Source organism: Pimephales promelas, chromosome 3, assembly GCF_988280905.1.
Source record: "Pimephales promelas chromosome 3, fPimPro1.hap1.1, whole genome shotgun sequence".
NCBI lineage: Eukaryota > Metazoa > Chordata > Actinopteri > Cypriniformes > Leuciscidae > Pimephales > Pimephales promelas.
This window is the reverse complement of record NC_142771.1, coordinates 11,370,146-11,394,065: the sequence shown is the minus strand read 5'-3', so window position 1 is coordinate 11,394,065 and position 23,920 is coordinate 11,370,146. Positions and strand designations below refer to the sequence as shown.

Below are 23,920 nucleotides of genomic sequence, written 5' to 3'. Positions count from 1 at the left end.
TTCCATGAAATATTCACAGTATATACTGCATGTTAACATTAGTTAACACAATAGCTATCACAAAGTAACAATCAACAAATATTTTTGTTATATAGCGTTTCATTTTTAACAAGAATAATGTTCTATGCTGAATGTAGTTAAAGGGATAGTTCACTTTGAAATTCATTTTTGATATGTTTTGGCTTACCTCGAGGGCATCTAAGATGTGTCTTTGGTTCCACAGTATTTTCAATTTTGACATTTTTAGGTCAAACCGTTGTTGTCTGTCAGTCATATAATGGAGGTCTATGGTCACCACCTCAAAGAGCATGCACAGAGAAGTGCAAATTAAACATGATTTAATGACTCGTAAATGTAAGTTCACATTGATGGCCTAAGACACGAAACGAGCGGTTTGTGTGAGAAAACGAACAGTATTTATATCACAGCCACAAAGCGCCCACGCACTCAGATCACTTGGACGTGGCTGTGGTTACAAGAGGTAAAAACTATGTAAATACTGTTCGTTTTCTCACACAAACCGCTTGTTTCGTGTCTTAGGCCATTTACGAGTCATTAAATCATGTTTAATTTGGACTTCTCTGTGCATGCTCTTTGAGGTGGTGACCATAGACCTGCATTATATGACTGACAGACAACACCGGTTTGACCGAAAAATGTCAAAATTGAAAATACTGCGGAAACAAAGACACCTGCATCTTGGATGCCCTTGAGGTAAGCTAAAACATATCAAAAATAATTTCAAAGTGAACTATCCCTTTAATATACTAGTAATAATTCTGCAGTTAGTTTTAGCGACACTAACAAATTGCATTACATACATCCTTTAAAATTAGAATAATGTTTTTTTTTCTATTAAAAAAAAAAAATCCAGCAGGAAAAGCAAGTTCCCTTAATTGAAGAATTCGAACCATGCTGTCCATAGACATTAAATTGTAAAAAACCCTGAATATTTCTTTAACGTAATAACAGTTGAGGACAGAATTATTGACACCCCCTGGTATATATGAACAAAAATGGCTGTAAAAATGAAGCATTGTTTATTCTTTGATCTTTAATAAAAAAATAAATAAAAAAAATTCATTGAAGTAAAAGAATTGAAAGAACTTTATGCAGGGCTCGACATAAGCAATGGGGCCAGTAAAAGAGTATGTTGGGCTAGTTGATTGGCCGGTCACTTGCCCGCGCGGGCCAGTAACTGGCGATCAGCAAAACAAACAGCAAACGTCATACGCATCTCACGCGGTGCCACAGTGCGCACAACACCTGACGGAGGACAGAACTAAACATTCAAGTTATGGTTACACTTTAGATCTGTAATATAATAATATGATTTTATTTTAGATTTCAGCTTCCAAAGATTATAGAATATATTTGAGGTAAAACCATTAAAACCTGCATTCTGTCTAGCGCAACGTCCTTACCATCACAGCAGTAGCCTTCAGTAGCACGCTGTCATTTCTCCTTAACTCAAACTTTAATACAGAATCAGCACGATCGGTGATTGTTGTAAAATGCAGTCACTTCGGTTGCTAAATTGCGGGGCGCGTTTAATAATAAAAAGAGCTACTAAAAGCATAAAAAAACGCAACAGATGCTGTTCCCGATGCGGCGCGCGCTCCAAAACAGACCGCAACGAGATAAGTATACACTTTGGGCTTCATGTGCGCGTCTAAACGATCAAATGTACACAAAAATGTGTCAAAATGACTGGCTTGGAGATTCACGTAAACAGTTTATGTCTAAAATGGACGCAGTTATGGAAATAGTTGGGAGAAAATATGGTGCATCAGTAGTAGACTTACATCTGCACTCGTTCTTAAAGGGGAAGCAGTCTAATATGCGGACGATTGCGACATTACTGCGAATCAAACAACTAAAGGCAAAAAGAAAATCACTCACTGCTCTTGAATGAATAACTTTAGCTTTAATAAGTAAGATGAAGAGACTGAGGGAAAAAGAGAGAGAGAGAGTGATCGAGATGAGGAGAGAGCAGGTATTGACAAATAATCTACTGGACGCTGAAATTAGGTTATGTCTCTCTCTTAATTCCTGAACTTCCTTCACTTTTTTGATTAATCCTAATGTATACAATAAATACAGTTTAATGGAAAAGTGCTTTTCCTTGTATTTCTTTCAGGGCCAGTCAAAATATAGAAGGGGCCAGCAAAACTCTGATCTACTGGCCCCGGGGGCCAGTGGGGATTTTTTTTTATTTATGTTGAGCCCTGCTTTATGGAATAAATGTGTATTCCCATTAATATTGACATTTTTAGCACACCAGGGTGACTGGCGAAATGAAATTGTCCAGTCATGACTTCATGACTTGAGTAAAAATATGAGGAAACACAAAGGCCAAATTCCCTTAATCATCCATCATCACAATGAGTAAACCAAAGAATACAGTTCTGACGTGCAGCAAAAGATTGTTGAGCTTCACAAAAATAGAAAGTGGCTGTAAGAAAATAGCTAAAGAATTGACAATCCCCATTTTTACCATCAGGACAATAAACTAAAGATGTTACGAATGCATTAAAGGGATAGTTCACTTTGAAATGAATTTTTCAGATGTACAGGAGTTTACGGAGGCGTATTGCATTCACTTGAAGAAAAAAAAAATCTACTCTGTTTTTCTGAATTAACGAGTTAATTTTTCATGAGAAAAAAAAAATTGCTCTGTTTTTCTGAATTAATGAGTTAATTTTTCATGAGAAAAAAAAGTTTTTTCTCTGTTTTTCTGAATTAATGAGTTAATTTTTCATGGAAATTTTTTTTTTGCTCTGTTTTTCTGAATTAATGAGTTAATTTTTCATGAGAAAAAAATATTTTGCTCTGTTTTATTCACTCGTTAATTCAGAAAAACAGAGAAAAAACTTTTTTTCTCATGAAAAATTAACTCATTAATTCAGAAAAACAGAGTTGATTTTTTTTCTTCAAGTGAATGCAATACGCCTTAACAGGAATAAATTTAACAGTTAACAGGAATAAATTACTTTTTTAACTTTATTCAAATAAAAAATGGTTATTTGAAATTGTAATTTAAAAAACGAAGAGACTAAAACATTGGAAAACTTTTGAACGGTAGTCTATCATTATCATTTCATAACAAATCATAAAGAAAGACAGCAGGTTATTGGACCTCGTTTTTAACCAGCCACTCCACCTCCAGTTCAGTGGTGATGTCCTGACCAACATGGAAGGTATCAGGCCTTTCCAACATGGCATCTTTGATAAGGATAGAAGAGGCTCGCAGGATAAAGGAGGCAAACAAGTTCATGTGGATGTTGTTTCTCATGCAGTGCAGCTTCCTGCAGGGACCAAAGAGCAATGAATGAAAAGTCAGAAAGCCGTTCACTGTTCACACAAAGAAAACCAACTCCTTAACCATAAACGCTTTCAAAGATCCAAAAACTGATGCAAAAACACGTTTTCAATTTCAAATGCAAGCAGAAGGAATAGACGACTTGAATGTTACCTAAAGGCCACAAGGATGCCCAGCGCCAGCACCAGCGCCCCGAGAGACAGAGAATATCCAACGGTGTACATGGTCCGAAACTGACTGAGGATCCGTCCGTAGTGTTGCTGCACGCAGACATACAAACACATCTGATCAAATGCACAGTCTCTAATATTATTAATATACCAGTCTCTAAAGTAATACTTTGATGAGCATGCAGGTTCAATTTTTTGTTGATAATGTCTGTTTATACAGTATGTTTGCAGTTCACACAGCATCATAATTCATGTGTCAGACCTGTTTGAGTCTTTAGTACGGTTACGTTCGGGGTTTCAATCGCATAACCAAACTCACACCCGTAAATTTTCAGGACTCGCAGCCACTTTCCCAGAAAACCCGCAATGTGTGAGCAACTAGTTAGTGGCTAAGTTTAAAAAGACATTTTGGTAACAACTTGACAATAAGGTTTCATTTGTTCAGATTTGTCAACTACTGTACATTAGTTAATCACTATAACAAGTGATCAGCTGACGTAACTTTAAAAAAAAGTGCGTAAAACCTTTGCCTTAAAATTATTAAGTAATAAACCTCACGAGTAATTGAAAATAATACGTTATGTGAACTTTACAATTCCATATAACTTGCATGAAGTTCATCTCATGTGCCTACATGCACCAATTTGTCGACGTCTGTGTTGGGCTGTTTTGTATTATTCTCTCTTTTGTATTGTATATGTGTGCCACTGATTTCTTACCTTGTATGTTTTGTTAATTTGCAATAAAAAATAAAATAATGGTTTCCTCCATTTTTTTTTTGATTGATCATTAACTAATGCAATGTTAAAATCTGAAGTTGTATCTGTTAATATTGTTTAATTGACCTGAGCTGACATGAACAACGAAGAGGATTTTTTAATTAACATTTACTAAGATTAATCAATACTATAACAAATGATTATTAATTGTCCAACATTGTTTTTTACGGAGGCGTAGTGCATTCACTTGAAGAAAAAAAAAAATCTACTCTGTTTTTCTGAATTAACGAGTTAATTTTTCATGAAAAAAAAAAATTGCTCTGTTTTTCTGAATTAATGAGTTAATTTTTCATGAGAAAAAAAGTTTTTGCTCTGTTTTTCTGAATTAACGAGTTAATTTTTCATGAGAAAAAAAAATTGCTCTGTTTTCCTGAATTAATGAGTTAATTTTTCATGAGAAAAAAAGTTTTTGCTCTGTTTTTCTGAATTAATGAGTTAATTTTTCATGGAAATTTTTTTTTGCTCTGTTTTTCTGAATTAATGAGTTATTTTTTCATAAGAAAAAAAATATTTTGCTCTGTTTTTCTGAATTAATGAGTTAATTTTTCATGAGAATTTTTTTTGCTCTGTTTTTCTGAATTAACGAGTTAATTTTTCATGAGAAATTTTTTTTGCTCTGTTTTTCTTAATTAAGGAGTTCATTTTTCATGGATTTTTTTTTTGCTCTGTTTTTCTGAAATTAACTCGTTTTTCAGTTAACTTTTTTGTCACGAAAAATTAACTCATTAATTCAGAAAAACAGAGCAAAAATTTTTTTCTCATGAAAAATTAACTCATTAATTCAGAAAAACAGAGCAAAAACTTTTTTTTCTCATGAAAAATTAACTCATTAATTCAGAAAAACAGAGCAAAAAATTTTTTCTCATGAAAAATTAACTCATTAATTCAGAAAAACAGAGCAAAAAACTTTTTTTTTCTCATGAAAAATTAACTCATTAATTCAGAAAAACAGAGCAAAAAAAATTTCCCATGAAAAATTAACTCGTTAATTCAGAAAAACAGAGCAAAAAAAAAAATTCCCATGAAAAATTAACTCGTTAATTCAGAAAAACAGAGCAAAAAAAAATTTCCCATGAAAAATTAACTCGTTAATTCAGAAAAACAGAGCAAAAAAAAATTTTCTCATGAAAAATTAACTCATTAATTCAGAAAAACAGAGCAATTTTTTTTCTAATGAAAAATTAACTCGTTAATTCAGAAAAACAGAGTAGATTTTTTTTTTCTTCAAGTGAATGCAATACGCCTCCGTAGTTTTTTTAAGACACAAACTGTGTAAAACTAAACTGCATTAAAGCTGAAATACAATAGATGTCATTTTAGCTCAAACTTTTACGCCAATCTGCAGTCGGGCTGAATTGATAATAGTTGCAACCAGAGCCAATATGCAGATTTTGACAGATTTCACAGGACACATGTCTGATATTTTGTGCTGACTTTAGTGGGGAATCTGTTTTTAGAATTTAAAAGTTGTTAAGTATATTCCCACCATTAGTGATGCAGAAATGAACACAACTGATCTGAAAATTTTGTAAGATCTTAGATATTTATTGTAACAATCACCCATTTCGCATCAAAAAAAAAAAAAATAACTAGGAAGGTTGTGCACTTTACATAATATATTCACATTTACGTAGTTTACTTATAATAATTGTGTTTTTGATATGAAATGTTTTTTTTCTATTAAGGTGTATGTAATTATGTCTCAACTTAACAGTACAAAATCCTAACGTGTTGTCTAAACACAAACCATTTATGTTAAGTAAAAAATTCTTACATCCAGAGGGTGACAGTATAGTGAGAGTCAACTGCCATTTTGCCCGAACTTAATTTGATTGTGTTCAATCTGCTTAAATATGTGTACAATTTTAGTTTACTTAATCCGTTTGTATTTGCTTACATGATTGACTTGTGTTGCATTAATTGAAACTGGGCGGTGCTTGTAAATTCCCAGCATGCTTTGCATATGGTTGAATTAAGAGAGAATACATGTTAAAATGAAGGGCTATTTTTTGTGTTTTTAAGGAAATAAGAAAAGGGTAAGACTTGATAGTGCGTAATTGTGTTTAATGTTAAACTACATTGCAATTATTGGACCATTTTAATTACAGTGTGTTACCATTGTGGAGAAGAGTGAAGCATTTGGTTAGGCTCAAGACTGATTCAGCTGTATTTACACTATATTTACATCTGCTTTGGCAGATGAAGCAACTATTATCTAGCTTAAAAGTACTATTAATAGCTAGAAGAGGACTATAGTCCAGAAATTGATTCTGTGTGACACTAAAATAAATTATATAGCATTGAATATTTGAATTTGAATACCTGAATCATAAAAGGTACCCTTTTTAAATTCACTGACACTATTTAATTAGGCTGTGCCCAACCATAGTAAAGAAGTTGAATCAACCTTAATGAATTAAGTTGACCCAACGTAAGTACATTCAATTGGAATAACATAATTGCATAATGCTGAAATAAAGCAAGTTAATCATGTGGAAATCCTTTCCATGATTTTTTTTTTTAATTTTTCATTCAAAGAGTTATTTTTTTGAGTGCACATACCATGTTGATTTGCGTGGGGTCACGTGACAGACATTCGCTGGCGTTCTTCTGCTTGCTATACTGTCCGTCTGCATCACACTCCAGATACACGAGCCCATGTCGAACTGACACACAAACACATTCACAGATGGAGTGGTCACACAGGGCGCATATGAGAATACTCCATAAGGAGAAATGTGTTAAAATACTGGAAGAAGATGAGCTAAGCCAAAAGAAGTGCGTTATGTAAACTGCATCAAAAAATAATACATTTTTACAGTCTTTCAATCATTGAACAGTCATATTTAATGTCAAGCTTGAACAAGTGTAACTTGATCTTAAATTTGATTTATGCTTTTTGAAACCTGAAAACAATCCTTTGTAAACTACCCCCTTTTTAGCAATTGTTGCAATGTAAATAATAGTCCTAAAATAAATAAATGTAAATGTTATATTCACAGTACCTTCCTTGTGCCAGGGCAGGTACCAGGGACAAGCCACACTCACTGTAGTATTGGGCAGAGCGTCCGGCCAGCAGGCGTACTTATCAAACGTTCGGTTGCACACGACACCTGGAAAACAACCATTGATGTTAAAGTCTAATATACAGGATCTGTATGTGACATGAGTCCTAATCTGAGGGCTCAGCAGTGTTTTATTCAGAGAGTTTTATCACTGCTGAACTCGCACACCAACTGTGACTCAAGCCACAACTTATGGAAGGACCATAACAAATCACCTGTCATCGACGGTTCTCGGCTGATATTTCGAAAACATTCATCTCGGTACATCATCCATCTTGCCATCAAAGTTTTGAGGGACACAGCAGATGACACCTGTAAGATCCAATTAGTGAATTTATTTTTTAAAGAAATTAGCTAGCAGAATTTCAAGGCTGTACTTTGTGATAAAGTGATGGTGAAGCTTTTGTGTTGTGTTGGTAAAATTAACCTTAAAACACAGTAACTGCTGATCATTAATGAACCTCTGTGATTTTATAGTATTTATTTAATTTCCTCACATGAATATGCTGAATTAATGCCCAATCTAATCTTTAGTGAGTTGCATAACACTCAGACTCTTAGCCAACTTAATAAGGGCTGAGAGGTGTGTTGCATTTCTGTTTGTTTTCTGCTTTTTAATATATAAATGTTACTATTATGGTAAATGTTATATAAATCGCACATTTTTTCACAAATTTTTGGAAATTACCACCACAAAATCAGTCATTTTGATCGCAAAAATTGTGAAATCCTGGAGGGACTGGTTATACAAAATGTTTACACAAAATTAATTATCCAAAAAGGTAGGTGCAGCACACAAATGAAAAAAGATCACACTTGTGAATAAAAAGTGTCCTTAAGTGTGTTAAATGTGCGCTTCTTAAAAGTATTGCCCGGGCTCTGGTTTGATCAGCAGCCTTTCTGTTGTGTTTGATTTGTGCCTTAGGCTATGTTTACACGGAAACGATTCTGAAGTGGCGTTGCGTTATCACTTTTTATTCTGCATTTAGACGAGCGTTTTGGGTGAAATTCAATGTAGTGTGCACTCCAGGCAGCTAGGTGGCAATGTAGAGCACTGCCACACAACAATACCAAGTCCGCGCGCCAGCGTACAACCTTCACTGTCAAGCAGACTTTTGCGTTTTTACCCTTTACACGGGAACGCAGAGTGTTTTTAAGATTGTCGTGTAAACGAAAGGCACATCAGATAAAATATTTTTACGTTTTCACCCGCGAGCGTTCTCGTGTAAACAGGGCCTTAGTTGTCAGTTACTCTCACTCTACCATCACAGCAGCACCTCACACACGCACACACACACACACACACACACACACACACACACACACACACACACACACACACACACACACACACACCTGTCTCCCATTTTGCATTGATTTTCTCCACTACTCATGATTCTCTGTCAGTGTGTCTTGGTTTCGGTCTTGTTCTAGTCGTGCCTAGTAGGGCTGGGTAATAAATATCGATTTCTCGATATTAATCAATTCTCATTTTTACGAACCGATATTGATTCTTAAATCTCAAGAATCAATTAGTCATCCTGTTTCATTTGAATGAATGGATCATTGTATCGCGGCTGCATGCATCCAAAAAAAAAAAATCGCAATAATCTTTGTCCTTTGTTACTATTAATATGAAACAAAGTTTCAATTTTCAAATTACGTCCATTTTTTTTTAGAAATTCAAAAACATAAATAGCGTTTTGGCGCTGTGGCGTGAGATCACTCTGGCGCAGCTCAAGAGAAGCAGCAGCGCTGATCTCTCTTCCGGGTTAATAATACCAGTCACAGCACGAAATAAACATGAATGAGCATCTGAAAGTGTGTTAAAAGATAGAGTACAACTTATCCAAATCTGTATCATGTCACATTGATTCGCTCAATCAGCGTTTCAACCGTGGAAAGACGTCAGTTAAACAGCTTGTAATCAATGTCATGTATCGTCATATTTACCTCAGGAAACCCACAAACGCGTTAGTCAGCTAGAAAAAATAACTCTACAGAGGAGCATTTTGCTAAATATATACATATGCATTATAATCTTAATTTATTGTTCTTCAATATTTAATGCATATTTGAATAAATCTGGCAAGTTTCTGGCATGTTTATATTTCATATAATCTTCTTATTATAAAAATAAATAAAATTGTAATTAAGTGTTTGTATAGCTACAAAACAGTTCATTATTTATTACCTTCATATTAGGCTAATGAAGTCTATAGGCTACAACTAGACTCCCATAGTTTACAGCATTTAAGAGATTTGATTCCCTTGAGAAAAATTGCCATTTATTGTAACTGATATCCAAAATAATCGATATTGAATCGAATCGTAATCGAAATCGAATTGCAAGCTTGTGAATCGAAATCGAATCGAATTGTGAAATTTGTCTCAATACCCAGCCCTAGTACCTAGTTTAAATGCATTGTCTGTTTATTTAATCTTGTTTTTTCTTCTGATTTGCCTAGTCCCTGTACTCAATCCTGTTTCGGCTCGCTCATCTTCTGCTCTTGTTTTGGATTATTTCCTTGGCTCTACCCCCGGGGCTGTGGATCTGAGAGAATAGAAAGAGGAGGGGGAATAATCTCTGACCTGGATGCAGGAGGAGAAACTGAGTAGGGTCAGAAGGAGGAATACTTGTGACATCCCTTAGTCCTGCTGCTGCTGGCACTGGGAGGGGAGCCGAGGGTCCAAAGGGATACGCTCACCTCATAGGAAGGCTTCAGCTGACACCACACAACCTAAACCACAGACAGACAGAGATCAGCATGTTATCAAACAGCAAACCATGATCTGTGATATATACAACATTTAGTCAATTAAAAATTGTGATTTTAAAAATACATCATAAAGCAGAAAACTAGTGTACAGACTATAAGTGAAAAATAAGGGTACGTAAACACGACAACGATGTGCTAAAAAGAGAAAAGGTTTTCCTTTGTGTTTTTCACATAAATACGATACACTAAGGATCCGCGAAATTGACTGAAAACGCTGTATTATTCATGCCAGGCCAGTAGGTGGCGGTGTGACTTTGTAAAGAAACACTACGCATCTCTAGCTTGCACACATAAGCGTCCCAATTCGCTTACTTATACTACGCCCTAAAAGTATGTACTCTTTTTGTGAAGAAAGATCCTCCATGTCTGTAGTTTCTTAACACTTTTTACTCGTGTTTGTAGTTCTAAAGGAATCATCGTCCAACACGCGATGAGTTGTGGGCAATATCAGCCGTTACAGTGTGTATCGATCGGAAATAGTAGTACATCTGGGTCTCTTTGGAACACTCATGTCAACATACTACGATTTGGGACGTGCTAGTTCTATTTTCGAATACTATTTAGGACGGATAGTATACGAATTGGGATGCAGCTATGATGTCACCACTTTCACAAATTTGTATTTTTGTACTTGACACAGACTAAGAGACGAAGAACGGCCAAAACGCATACAGTTTTTCAGTTTTTAGTAGAAAACAGTTTCAGAAATGTGATGTATATTTTTACAGGATATGTGTATATTTTTTATGAAATGAAGTGATGAATATAGAAAGCTAACAATATAAAATGGTCATAAAACAACATGATATTTTGCAAATTTTCCCCATCCCTGCTCCCAAAACAAGACTGGGAACCAGAACTAATTTTGGCTCTTGAGTAATAATGCGAGAAGTGTGGGCCTCATTGGCTCCCTACTTATTTCACTGTTTGCTAAATGTAAGCAATCAGGATAGCATACGGGACAAAGAACGTTTGCAGAGCAATTAAGACATGGACTACTGGTCGACAGTATAAAAACAACAGGCTCATTATCCCAGAGTGAAGAAGCCTCTGGGAAAAGGAAGGTCACAGACTGTTGACCATGTCACTGTCTTTGCTCCGAGCTCTTGCTCGCGTGATGAAGCAGATAGTTGTGAATAGGATACACTAGCACTTACACTGCATCCAGCTCAATTACTTGTGTTATTTAGAGAGAGGTGATGTTAGAACTGAACATGATGGTAACCGATATGATCACAGTACAGCTGCCTACATACATAGGCTGCAAAATAAATGGATAGTTCACCCAAAAATGATAATTCTGTCATCATTCACTCAACCTCACGTGGTTTCAAACCTGTATGACTTTCTTTCTTCTGTGGAATACAAAATAATACACTTGTAACCAAACTGTTCTGGTCACCACTGACTTTGTCTTGACAAAAAACAGCATATCCTATTTTTTGTTTCCCCGAAGGAAAAAAACATGTTTGCAGCTACATGAGGGTGATAACAGTTTTTTTTTTCTTTTTAATGCATCATAGGCAAGATAACAGTATGATGCAATCCTAGAATGTACTGCAATGAGCTCAGTTTAAAGAAATTAGATGTTGACAATAACATACTAGTACTCTTTTTGAGTCGTGTCCTAGTATGCTATTCCAAATCCATAGTGTACATACAAAGACAACTCAAAAAATGGTTTAACACAAATGTAAATCGAATTACAATATAACAGTTTTACTAAATATTCAATTGCACTGTTTATTTGCAGACTGTTACTTTAGCAACATGCTAAGAGCAAACTACTGAAATCAGTTGGGTTTTCACATACTACTTGTGTGATACTCTGTACAAGTATGATGCTGCAGTTGTAGTAAACAGCAAGGTACTGTAGCTTGATGTTGGCAACCCAAAGTGTGACAGTTACTCACCCGGTTACTGATCCACCACTTCAGCTGTAGTCGGAGAACAGAACGAAATCTGAAACGTTTCTGCAAAAAACACCTTTACCATGGAAACATTTTTGGCTAAAACGTTTCAAATTCCATTCTGTTCCAGTCTGGGCAGGTTGGGACAAGGCATGTCACTGAAATGATCTGTATACCTTATTATGGTGAATACACAAAAATACCAAACAGCAACACCAGCCGATAGTTCCGGAAAAAGATTGAATAAAAAATTACATCAATTTAACATTTTTTTTTTTTTTAAATTGCATCCGATGGCTGCTACTCTGCTATCAGATGACACCTTCTGGAAATACATACTGTGATATACTGTCAAATCGGCCAATAATATACCACAACCTTACAACCATCTAATCAATTCCCCATGGATAAAATCAAGTACTGCCCTACATTTTTTCTTGTTTGAGAAGCTGTTTCTCTTGGATATACATCACAATAGGGAAGAGAAAAATCTGTTGTGTTCATGAGAATAATTGCACATTGTTGACTACTATTTTGAATAGTTGTGTAATGACGTAATGTGTGTGATAATGGAAGTGACCAAGATGGATGAAGTTTACTACTCCGATCCTATGCTATTGTTTAATACATCCTGACACCATCCCAATTACATGTTGATTTCAGAGTTTTCAGGTTTAAGACCTTAATAACACTGTGCATTCATGGTAACCATGCTGCTACAGATTCAGTATCATTATTTAACTTCACGCTAAGTATAACATGTTGTGGTTATTAAAAACAGCAGTTAAGGTTCATTGAGAGGTATAGAACAATTAGAGTGACACATGCCCGAAGCATTTCATCCGCACACCTCACCCACCGCTGGACGCTCAGGATGGTCTGTCAGTGAAATGAGCTTCCGCAACATGACACAGAACAGAAACAATGTTTCTGAGGATTCTGCTATTACAATCCTTATCTGAATGCTATGGTTTTGATGATGAGCATACAGATCAAGGGCCAAAAGACTGAATCAGTGTGAAATTAGTTTCTGGTCTTGCATCCTAAGTGATCGCATCAAAAAATAGTATTTTAGGCTTTCGTTAAAAAATACCCAAACATCCTTTTATATACGTATATACTGTATAATTTTATTTATTTTTTGCAGTGTAAGATAACACTATCTGTCACTCAGCTCAATGGTTCAATGTGGTGTCGATGACTGACACTAGGGGTCGCATTCTGACAGTCTGACCTCTGACACTTCGAGAAAAGGGCCAATGAGAATTGGTGAGTAAAATTTTCTCAAGGGAACCTCCTCATTCAACCCCTGACCTACGTTTTTACTTCGGTATTGAGCATTGAACCGGCAACCTTTGGGTTACATGTCTGACTTCGAACCATTAGGCCACAACTGACCACAAATTTGCACACAATTTCATCCCGGTTCTTCTGTGATGCACGCGGATAAGGCGGCTAAAGCTGAGGGTGATACAAATGCAACAGGAGTGTTTCCGCCAGGTCAATCCCCATCGGCCTCCTGTTTGCTCCTTGTATTGCATGCTCTGCCTGATGGAGTCCCCAAATTACGTTGCTTTACTTCACATGGTGCACCTGATTTCTCACTTGGGGCTCCAGATTAGGACAATAGCACCATCAGAGGGTGGGCTTATTGCCTTTTGATGCTGACGACTCGGGTGGAGACCCACCCTAGGGTGTGGTAACTTAGTCTGAGTCCGATGAAGAGTTGGCAGCCATACTTGCCCTGGCCATCGAAAACATGGAGCTGGAGAGAGATCCTCCATCCTGTCCCGAAAATTCATGGCTCCCCTAGGATGTTTTGGTATGTGGGCTCGGAACGTGACTCACAGTCATGCTTTTCTTCCGGGAAGTGTCCAAAAAACTGAGTTATGGAGGGCAATTTTCACTGCCCAATCCTACTTCACAAGCTCTAGTTCTGAGCCGGGATTGATGCAGGAACTATGCTTGGCAACTTTATTCTCAGCCAGAGCTCTTGCTCTTTGCAACAGCCCCTCTCTGGTGAATCCCCCTGAGGAAGGACTTTCTTTGTCAGGGATAGGGCACAATCTGGCACCTACACCTCTGGAACCTTCATGTCTGGCATCTGGACAGGATGCGAAAGAGTGGGCTATCACTAGCGGTTATCACTCAGGCTAGAGTCCCCCCTACGAGGTGTGTCTACGACTTGAAGGAGTCTGTTTCCCCACGAAGAACCACATATGCGCAGCCCTTTCCTGCAAAAGAGATTGGAAATGTGCCTTGAGTTCTGTCAGAATACTCACACGTGATCCTGAGACCCCAGCCAGGCTACATGCAAATTGCCCACTACCCTTTTAGGGACCAAGTGGTGAGCTTGCAAGCACTGCCTCAGGATGAGGCAGACTCAGCTGTCATTGCTGTGTCCAGTATGCACCCAGCGTGCTTACCTTGGGCCACACGCAGAGATTCAAAGTTCTGAGCAGTTCCTTGTCTGTTTTGGGGGACAGCTAAAGGGGAAGGCTGTCTCCAAACAGAGGATGACTAATTGGATCATTGCCTTTGCATACCAGGCCCAAGGCGTGATGTGCCTCTTAAGAGTGCATCTACATTCCACAAGAAGGGTTGCATTCTTCTGGGCTCAAACATTAGTTATGCACAATGGGCCGGATGCACTACCACCTTTCCCCTACCTGTGGTCATTATGTGCACTTTTATGTCCATGTGACTTCCCTGGACTGACAAACCCTGGATTTTTTCCCCCTCAGCAGTTGAATCTAGAGGTAGAGGAATATGGCGCCAGGTCCAGTACTCATGATGCATGCCCTTTTTCTGGACAGCACTAATTCTGGTCTCCAAAGCTGTGAGCTTATATTTTTTAAACAGAATGAGAGAAAAGGCAAAAAAGACCAGCTGAAATGACCTATTCCCATGGTAAAGACTGTCCTCTCTGTCCTCACGTGGTACAAAGGACTATGCGGCTTATATGGGGCCTTGGGTAGGCCATCATGTTGTGAGTGAGCTTGTTACCCAGCAAGCAGGGCTTGCCGAAATCCTTTTAACACGGTTTAGCTATTGCAGTTACTACTGTAACCTTTGTTCCCTGATGGAAGGAACAAATCGTGATGTTCCTCCTGAACTGCCCGCTGAAATGGCCAGAGACACTGTCATAGCTCTTCAGAACAAACCTGAATGAGTGATGCATGCTATCTCCCTTTTATACCCATATGCTCAGGGGAGTTACCATAAAGAGGCTCTCCAGTGTGCATGTTTTTACTCGCAGACGTCTGACCTCGACGGACTTAACATAGGACATGAACCTGAGAAGAGTTCCACATCAAAGAAGGCAGAGCCTCAGAGCCACACCTACCTATAATGTAACTGACATAGACCAATGGTAGTTTGAAGGTGTTTACCAGCCAGAGCTAACTTTTCCATAAATTTTACCTTGGAAAGCTGTTTCAAACTCTCGAAATAAACACCAAATGAACTTCGTTTTGGCCTGATTTTGTTCGAGGTGACATCGCTTAATTCTTTGATTTCGCTTAATGTATATCAGGGCCTTTAGAATCACAAAACTTGCTGCAAAACCCCTGAGTCCTGACCAATGGGAAAAATGGTTTGCTGTGTCATTTTTTTACTTTACTTTGATCTTCTAGGTGATTTTACATTTGGTGAAAGCCAAAGCCTGCCTTAAACCCACAAACTATGTTGCAACTCCTGAGGGATGAGCAGTTTTTTCACTAAACTCAGGTTGCATGCACCATTTTCTAAGTTTTACTTATTATTTCAGTAAGTTTTGGGAAAATATGATTTAAATTCTGCAATATTCTGCAATGGTCCATTATACTGGCCATTACAGACAGCTCTCCTCCATACTAAAGCCATTATGCACCCTCTACCCAAAATCTAAATTCTTGTCATCTTGCAGAAATCCATCAGAATGATTAGTTAGGCAGTGTGAGGCCCAATCAAAACTCTTCCAGAGAGAGGCGGACAAAAGTTAAACAGTTGGTCACCCTGGCAGTATATTCATTGACCAAACTAATTGGCTATGGATGTCAAGGTTATGTATAATTATATAAAATGTACACAAAAAGGTGAAACAAGCTTTTTGTCAGACAATTTCTTTCTGGTTTCTTGTTTAAAGATGTCATGAATTGAGAAATCACAGGATTACTCCAGAAATTACTCTGAATTTTTTTTTTTTCATTTTTCACTGTGCAATGAACAGGCTTAGTGCAATATTTTCTTATTAGTGCAATATTCAAATTTGACTACAAATAAATTATTTTGTACTACATGTAATATTGTTTGTTGTATATTTTTTTCAGCACCAGGGGAAACCCTTCCAAATTTTGTTGTGTGTGATTATAATTACCATAAAGATTCTATTCTATTCTATTCTATTCTATTGAACAATATAAATACCTCTGGGGATTACAAGACACAACGTAACAAGTTGTGGAAAAAGAAAGTCAAAGATTATACAGTGCAGACTATATTGGATCTGACAGTAATGGCACAACACTTAAATTTGTTTTAACAGTGTTTAAGGTAACATATGGTAAAGTGTCACCATTGCTTTTGCCTGATACAGATTGTTTGATATGTACTTTTCGAGTACATATCAGTAGTTATACTTTAGCACCACAGTCAAACTGTGAATAGTTGTTTTTTTTGCTGTTCCTTCCTTTGCTTTGGCATTTATGGGTTTAATGTTTGGGGTCCCAGATATGGAAGAAAGCACATAGACAATGCAGCTTTTGTTGTTTTTTTGATCTAAGCCAATTACTGCAACCTGAATAAAAGCGAGATCTTCTGTTTTGTCATTAAAAAATGACAGTACATTCATTCATGATATAGTTTACACAAAACACCACAATTTAACTACTTTAGAAACTCCAAGTACTTAAAATGTGTTTGCCACAACCAAGACTAATAAGACATGTAATACGCATAAATGTTTCACATTGTTGGAAAATGTTTTAGCTATGTTACAAGACATTTTTCAATATTGAACGTTTTCAAAACTATTCCACACATGTAATGGTGGGGACATTGAAAATGATTTTAATATGCAAAACTGTTAGCCAATCATAGCAGTGGGCGTTTCCTTCCAAGTCTTGAATGGGGATTGTTTGAAAGAAAGGGTCAACATTAAGATAAAGAGCTTATTATTTCCAATTCAGGATGTTTTTGAAGTAAAAATCTTGGTAGAACTATAAGTGGACCTATTAAAAATAATATTTAAAAAAAAAAAACATTTAAACCTGCTTTGTTCAGTTTCAATGGAAAACACTGCCCATAGAGGGCTGGAACAACCTGTCACTCACACGAGATTGACCAATGTCCATTCCCCATGGACAAAATCAAGTTTTTTTTTCCGAATTCAAACAGTTATTTCAAATGGATATCTGTCAAAACAGAGATGAGAAGACAATCACAACTTCCGTTAAGCTGACTTTACGGTTGATCCACAAATCTGGCAAGAATTGCCATGATCAACATGTGAAGCAGCAAATCACAGTTCCGATTTGTTGCATGCTGTTAAAGCGATATTAAAATCAGGAAGTGGGTTGGGGAAGCGTGCACCAGAGGCACTTTTTAAATTCATTCCCCACACTGTTGCCTCTGACACCACTAATACCGAGTGACAGATTCAACACCTGAGACCTTGCCTCACGCACACGCTGCAATGTTCTTAGTAGGAGTTTGTTGCGGATGGAGAATATTGCCTAGGGATTAGTACTTGAGTCCTATTAGGCTTAACAAGACTGATTAAAATTTGACAAAGGGATATCTTCAAGCCTACCTAAAGCTGCAACTTTAGCCAACTCTCCTATCATAATCAACATCTTAAGCCAATTTCTGCCAAAACCTGCCCCAGATGCGCTTTTAGCAAATTAGATGAGGCCCCGCTTAAAAGTCGGTTGTGAAAATTGCAAAATAATGACTGGTGACACCATAGGCCATAGGTAATGAGATACTGTATAAAGACAAAACGCCATTAGCAGCATGTGATCTGTATGCATGCAGTCTAGCTTTCTATAATCTGTTATCGTATTTTCTCTCTTTTGAAATAAATCTATTTTCTCTATATATTCTAGTGGGTTGCTATTCAAGCAAATGTATGCAATAATAATGAATGACTGGTTGATAAAATTTAATAACAAGCATTTGACAAGTTTCAAATAATGAAAATGTAGGTGATGTATATGCTATGGTATTATTGTCATGATTCTACCATCTAGGCCTTGTCTTTCTTTAAAGGGACACTCCACCCATTTGCATTAAGCTTTCCATTGTTAGAAACCCAGTTATACTAATGAATGGTCGTGCAACACTCTCTCATTTTCCCCTGAGATGAGAGAAATCTACTATTTACCTTTTTCACTTCCTCCTACAATGACTCAAAAATCGTCATTTTACAGTCATTGTAGGAGCGGGGATTTCTGTAAAGATTACAAGCACTAGATCCCACCCTTTCAAACCCACCCATAGGGGGTTGGGCCTAATGTGCTAACAGACCAATCACAGATCAGTGCCAGTGCGTTTGATTTCACCGGCAGAAACTTTTTGAAAATAAGGACGAAGGTACTGAATACGCAGACAGATGCATTGAGGAGGATTGGGATTACACAATAGTGTCAGCCATCTTTTTTGGAAGCTAAACTAGCAGGCTATTGATCTGTGGAGAAAGCGGAGTAGTAACTTAAGGGGTTACCGTCCTCTTACTTCTTTACTTTACTTTCTGCAGTCGCCATTCATTGTTTACATGCAGAGCTTTTGTTTCAATCTACCTGAATTCATTCTGATTGGTGAATCTGAATGTAGTGTTTACATGAACGGCTAAACGAAATAAAAAAGTTTGGTATTTTTTAAAATGTTTGGTATTTCTGCTACCACAGAATCTGAAAATTCTCGGGACAGCAACATTTGTCTAAAAAAACAATCTTAAAGGATTAGTTCACTTTTGAAAAAACTTTTGCTGATAATTTACTCACCCCCATGTCATCCAAGATGTCCATGTCTTTCTTTCCTCAGTCGAAAAGAAATTTAGGTTTTTGATGAAAACATTCCAGGATTTTTCTCCATATAATGGACTTCAATGGGAACCAAATCAAGGTCCAAAAGACAGTTAATAACAGTTTCAGATGCAGCTTCAAATGTCTTTAAACGATATCAAACGATGAATAAGGGTCTTATCATGCGAAACGATCGGTTATTTCAAAACTTATTCCAAAAATGTAACTTTTATAAGGACAAATGCTAGCCTTGCTCTATTCCGTGAGGCGCGTTTGCAACGTCACGTAATACGTAATTACGTTCAAAAGGTCACGGGCGACGTAGCCGAAAGTACAGAGTCAGTGTTTACAAGTTGAACGCATAGGTTGAACGTGCAAACTAACTCAAACGCCGTTTACAAATAAAGGAATTAAAAGGAAAAACAACGATGTCGGACGATTTTGATTCTGTACTTCCGGCTACGTCGCCCGTGACCTTTTGAACGTAATTACGTATTACGTGACGTTACAAACGCGCCTCAGAGAATATAGCAAGGCTAGCATTTGTCCTTAGAAAAGTTACATTTTTGGAATAAGTTTTGAAATAACAGATCGTTTCGCATGATAAGACCCTTATTCATCGTCTGGTGTCGTTTAAAGACATTTGAAGCTGCATCTGAAACTGTTATTAACACTATCTTTTGGACCTTGAACCATCCGGTTCCCATTGAAGTCCATTATATGGAGAAAAATCCTGGAATGTTTTCATCAAAAACCTAAATTTCTTTTCGACTGAGGAAAGAAAGACATGGACATCTTGGATGACATGGGGGTGAGTAAATTATCAGCAAAAGTTTTTTCAAAAGTGAACTACTCCTTTAACCATTCTATATAATCAGAAACGACCTTAAAACAGGGCTTTAATTGTAAAATACTGCATTTGTCCTTTAAATGTCTTTACTGTCAGTACTATGCTGAATAAAAGTATTAATTTCTTCAAATAAAATCTGAACGGTAGTGTATAATACTAGTAATAGTTCATTTTAAGTAATAACAATAGTTGTCGCTATGTTAAAATTCACTACCGAATTTAATTACAGATATTGTAAATGTCTCTTAACAAACAAAGCAGCAACGCATTGAGCATCCTCTCATAATTTACAAGTGCCACACAATAACGATTGACTATTTGTATTTAAGGGCTCACTTTATTCCTGGCATTTTGCAAAATGGAAACATTGACCGTCATGAAAAAGAAAACAAACCTCTCTGACTGAAGAGCACAATGCTCGTGCCCCTCTGAAGAGCGCAGTGAGAGTTTGGTGGACAGTGTGTATTTACAGCCATGTCATTTTTGCGTCGTCTCGGCCGAGAGACCCAAATCTGAGTGGATCCATCAGTGAAACGTTTAATAGAACAGTGACGGTCAAACAGACTGAGATCTGACATATGCATATGCAAAAGACTGTCCCACTATGCCTTTTTACCCCATTAAACTGGGGTAAGAGAACAAGTGCAGTTCCTCTTCCCCACTGGGACGTCACATTTATTTATTTAGTGCTTTTTACAATACAGATTGTATCAAAGCAGCTTCATAGTGATAACATGAAAGTATTACAACACGGAACAATAATATTGTTGAATATTAAATATCCCCAACTAAGCAAGCCAAAAGCAAGGCAACAGTGGCAAGGAACCAAAACTTGCCACTGTTGACAGTTAGGAGCCGATGAACTGATTAGCAGCTCACAGAGGCTTCAGAGATACCAGTGTCATGAACCAGCATGTTGGCGAGGTTGTATGCCAATGAGGAACACGGTAGGAAATGTCTGAGAGTGCCAGTGTTGCACACTCCTGTCACATCACACCCCAAATGCTGTCACTTGATGGAAGTTCAGATTAACGTCACTGCCTTTGTGCCCGTATCAGCAGAGATACTCACTGACTACCGCTGACTCCATCTGCAACTCTACCACACCATTTCCATCAACACCATGTCTGATATGCCACAGATGAGACTCAGTGGGTCTGTTTCAAAACCAACTGAGCTGACTACATAGGCAGCATCCCACATCAACGAACTGGTTTGGAACACTACATAGGAAGCAACTCTTTGTGTCACAAAAATACCACTTTCTTTCACATAGATATTGACTGAAAATTTCAATTTTAATAAGAATTAATAAGTATTTAGGATTGAAAATATTCTCACTTCATCCACCATATTGGTTACAAATTATTTTTTGTTTAATGTTGTCACGGAGCTGAGTAGGTCTGATTTCATTGGATCGTAATGCAGCTTGACACAATTGATCATGCCATTCCTATTGAAAAACTTAAACAGGCCATTGGTATTAAAGGGATACTCCACTTTTTTTCTGGAAATAGGCTCATTTTACAACCCCCCCAGAGTTAAACAGTTGAGTTTTACCGTTTTCGAATCCATTCAGACGATTTTTTTGATATTTAGAAGAATATCAGTAACCAGACAGTTTCTGGTCTCATTGACTTCCATAGTATATTTCTTTTTCCTACTATGGAAGTCAATGAGACCAGAAACTGTCTGGTTCCTGATATTCTTCTAAATATCATAAAATCAGCTGAATTGATTCGAAAACAGTAAAACTCAACTGTTTAACTCTGGGGGAGTTGTAAAATGAGCCTATTTCCAAAAAAAAAAGTTGAGTATCCCTTTAATGGTGTTGCCCTTTGGTGGTGTCCCACAAGGTTCTATACTGGGACCATGATTATTTGCTTTATTTAATATACGCCTCAGTTACATTTTTCAAAAACATGGCATCTCGTATCACTGCTATGTGGATGATACCACAATGTGCCTTCCAAGTCAAGGGAGGATGCCACTTTAAATTCTCTTTTTGATTGTCCTTAGAATGTTAAAATAGTTGTCCAAAAAAAAAACGTACCTTACTTTTGGCACAGCCTTTTGCTTCCGCAGTGCGTTTATGATGCTAAATGCTTTCTATGTAGGCAGCACACTAGGTTTTGGAACTGAATCTGAATGTATGCTCTTCATTCATTCCCTTTCTTCCACTATCTCATGCTATCTTTACAGATCTCTGAGTTTGTAGTGGGCAAGCAGTCACATGTATGATTGCTTCATGCTGAAACGACTTCAGCGGTGAAAAGCATGCCTTGCTTAAAAAACACACAAAAATAAATGTTTATATGATTCATCGCTTATGTTAGCTTGAGCATCAATTGCGAACACTTTTACAACAGAAGGCAATATTGTTATACGCCTACACAACTGCTTTAGCTTGAAAACAGCTCAGGCTAAAGCAGTTGTGTAGGTGGATTACAATGTAGGTTTCTGTTTTAATAAAAGGGTTTTCAAAACCACTAGTATTAAACTCATCCTGGAGCGATTGAGCTACAAACGTAATCATGCAGGCTGTTGAGAAGAGGTGTGCTCTTTATAAATGACATAACTAAAGATTTTTGAAAATCTTTGAATATCATCTGTTTACTTTTTTTAGCCAGTAGCCCAAGATCACTCTAGCAGCATGATCATTTGGACCAGCATCTCATTCATATCACTTTATAAAAATAAAAATATATAGTTATTCCTGTATAACCTCCTGAACCTCCCAGTAAGGTTGCTGTACATTACTAAAAGAAAAGCATTAGTAATGAATGATGGCATTCCCTTGTGAAAAAGAAGTACACTTTAGATTAGAATACACTTTAGCAAAAGAGAATATTACCGATATAACGTAGGAATATTCTTAAGTGCGGGCTGAATGCAATGTTTGTTTAGTATATTGTAATATCATTGTTGTAATACAATTGTCATATCAAATAACACATTTCCGTTTAAATTATAATCAAGTACTTACATGTTAGTCGACACATCAAAATAAGAGTACTTATTTAAAGAACAACAAAAGATTATTAAAACATAAAGCTTTAAACTTTTAATTTTGCATTATTACGATGTGCACTTAAAAGTGAACTTAAGTCTGTTAAACAAAAAGTACACTTAGGTGGTATTTTATGTTTTATGTTATGTTTTACTTAACATAACATGTTATACTTTTAAGATTTGAAGTCCAATCCAAAAGAAATAAGCATGCAAAAAAAATGTATTTCTTTGTGAAATAAATTTGTGAATCAAAGTGGTTGGTACAGTATGTGTGCAAATGGATGGTGAGTGAGAGAATGTTTTATTTTACATGACCGTGTTTTTATTTTGTGTAATAACTCACAACAGTAATTGTATCAATGTTGCTGTAGGTTCTGCATATTCATTTCAGCAGCCCTGCTGTAAGTTCTCATAAAACCTGTATCAGTCAATGTGTCATTTAGTTACCCATACTATTAATTCAGTGCTTTTTTTGATGGATGAACAATTAATTTCTTTCCAAACAGCAAACCTATGCCTTTGAACTGTGTAGATAACATTATTTTCTTCAATGGACAGACTATTTATATAGACAGGTATATTATATAGCTGTTCACATGGATAATGACTGAAAGAAAAAAAAAGTCCTATTAGGTTTTCAATCACTGCACCTGAACAACAACCAATTTACTGGGTGAGTGAACTTGCTTATAGATGCATTGCTTTTGTGTGTGTGTGCATGTGTGGTGTGTGTCCACATGAATAGTAAAACTTTAAATCACCTACATGTTTGTGAGCAGAAGTCCAGATAAGAAAAATGGCTCAATAAACATTCAAAATAATTTCTTAATGAAAATGTAAAATGCAGAAAAGCCACTGTGATGTATGGGATAAAAAAAAAAAAAAAAAACACTTTCTATGAATTGCATGCTTATAATGAATTATAGCTCACTTTATACTTATTTATAAGCATTACTATTCTATAAATATATTTCCTGCATTTATAAGAACAGTTTTTACATTTTTTTTAATGTGCTCATAATCCATTA

General features: G+C 36.6%; 1 protein-coding gene across 5 annotated transcripts in view; it reads right to left on the bottom strand.

Annotated features, from left to right (window-relative positions):
* The window catches only part of gcgra (glucagon receptor a), a 100,611-nt gene that overhangs the window by 17,294 nt on the left and 59,397 nt on the right, over nt 1–23,920 (bottom strand). For 4 of the 5 annotated variants that reach the window (XR_016155060.1, XM_089128233.1, XM_089128234.1 and 1 more), the window contains exons 2-7: nt 9,929–10,077; nt 7,552–7,648; nt 7,277–7,384; nt 6,834–6,937; nt 3,476–3,582; nt 3,140–3,308 (exon numbers count right to left, since the gene is read on the bottom strand). Coding sequence is in view for 4 of the 5 variants with exons in the window: in XM_089128233.1 (XP_088984359.1) it covers nt 3,140–3,308; nt 3,476–3,582; nt 6,834–6,937; nt 7,277–7,384; nt 7,552–7,648; nt 9,929–9,982 (639 nt within the window). In the remaining variant the exon portion in view is untranslated. The remainder of the gene's footprint in view (nt 1–3,139; nt 3,309–3,475; nt 3,583–6,833; nt 6,938–7,276; nt 7,385–7,551; nt 7,649–9,928; nt 10,078–23,920) is intronic. The other variant, XM_039662875.2, reaches the window with a different exon arrangement.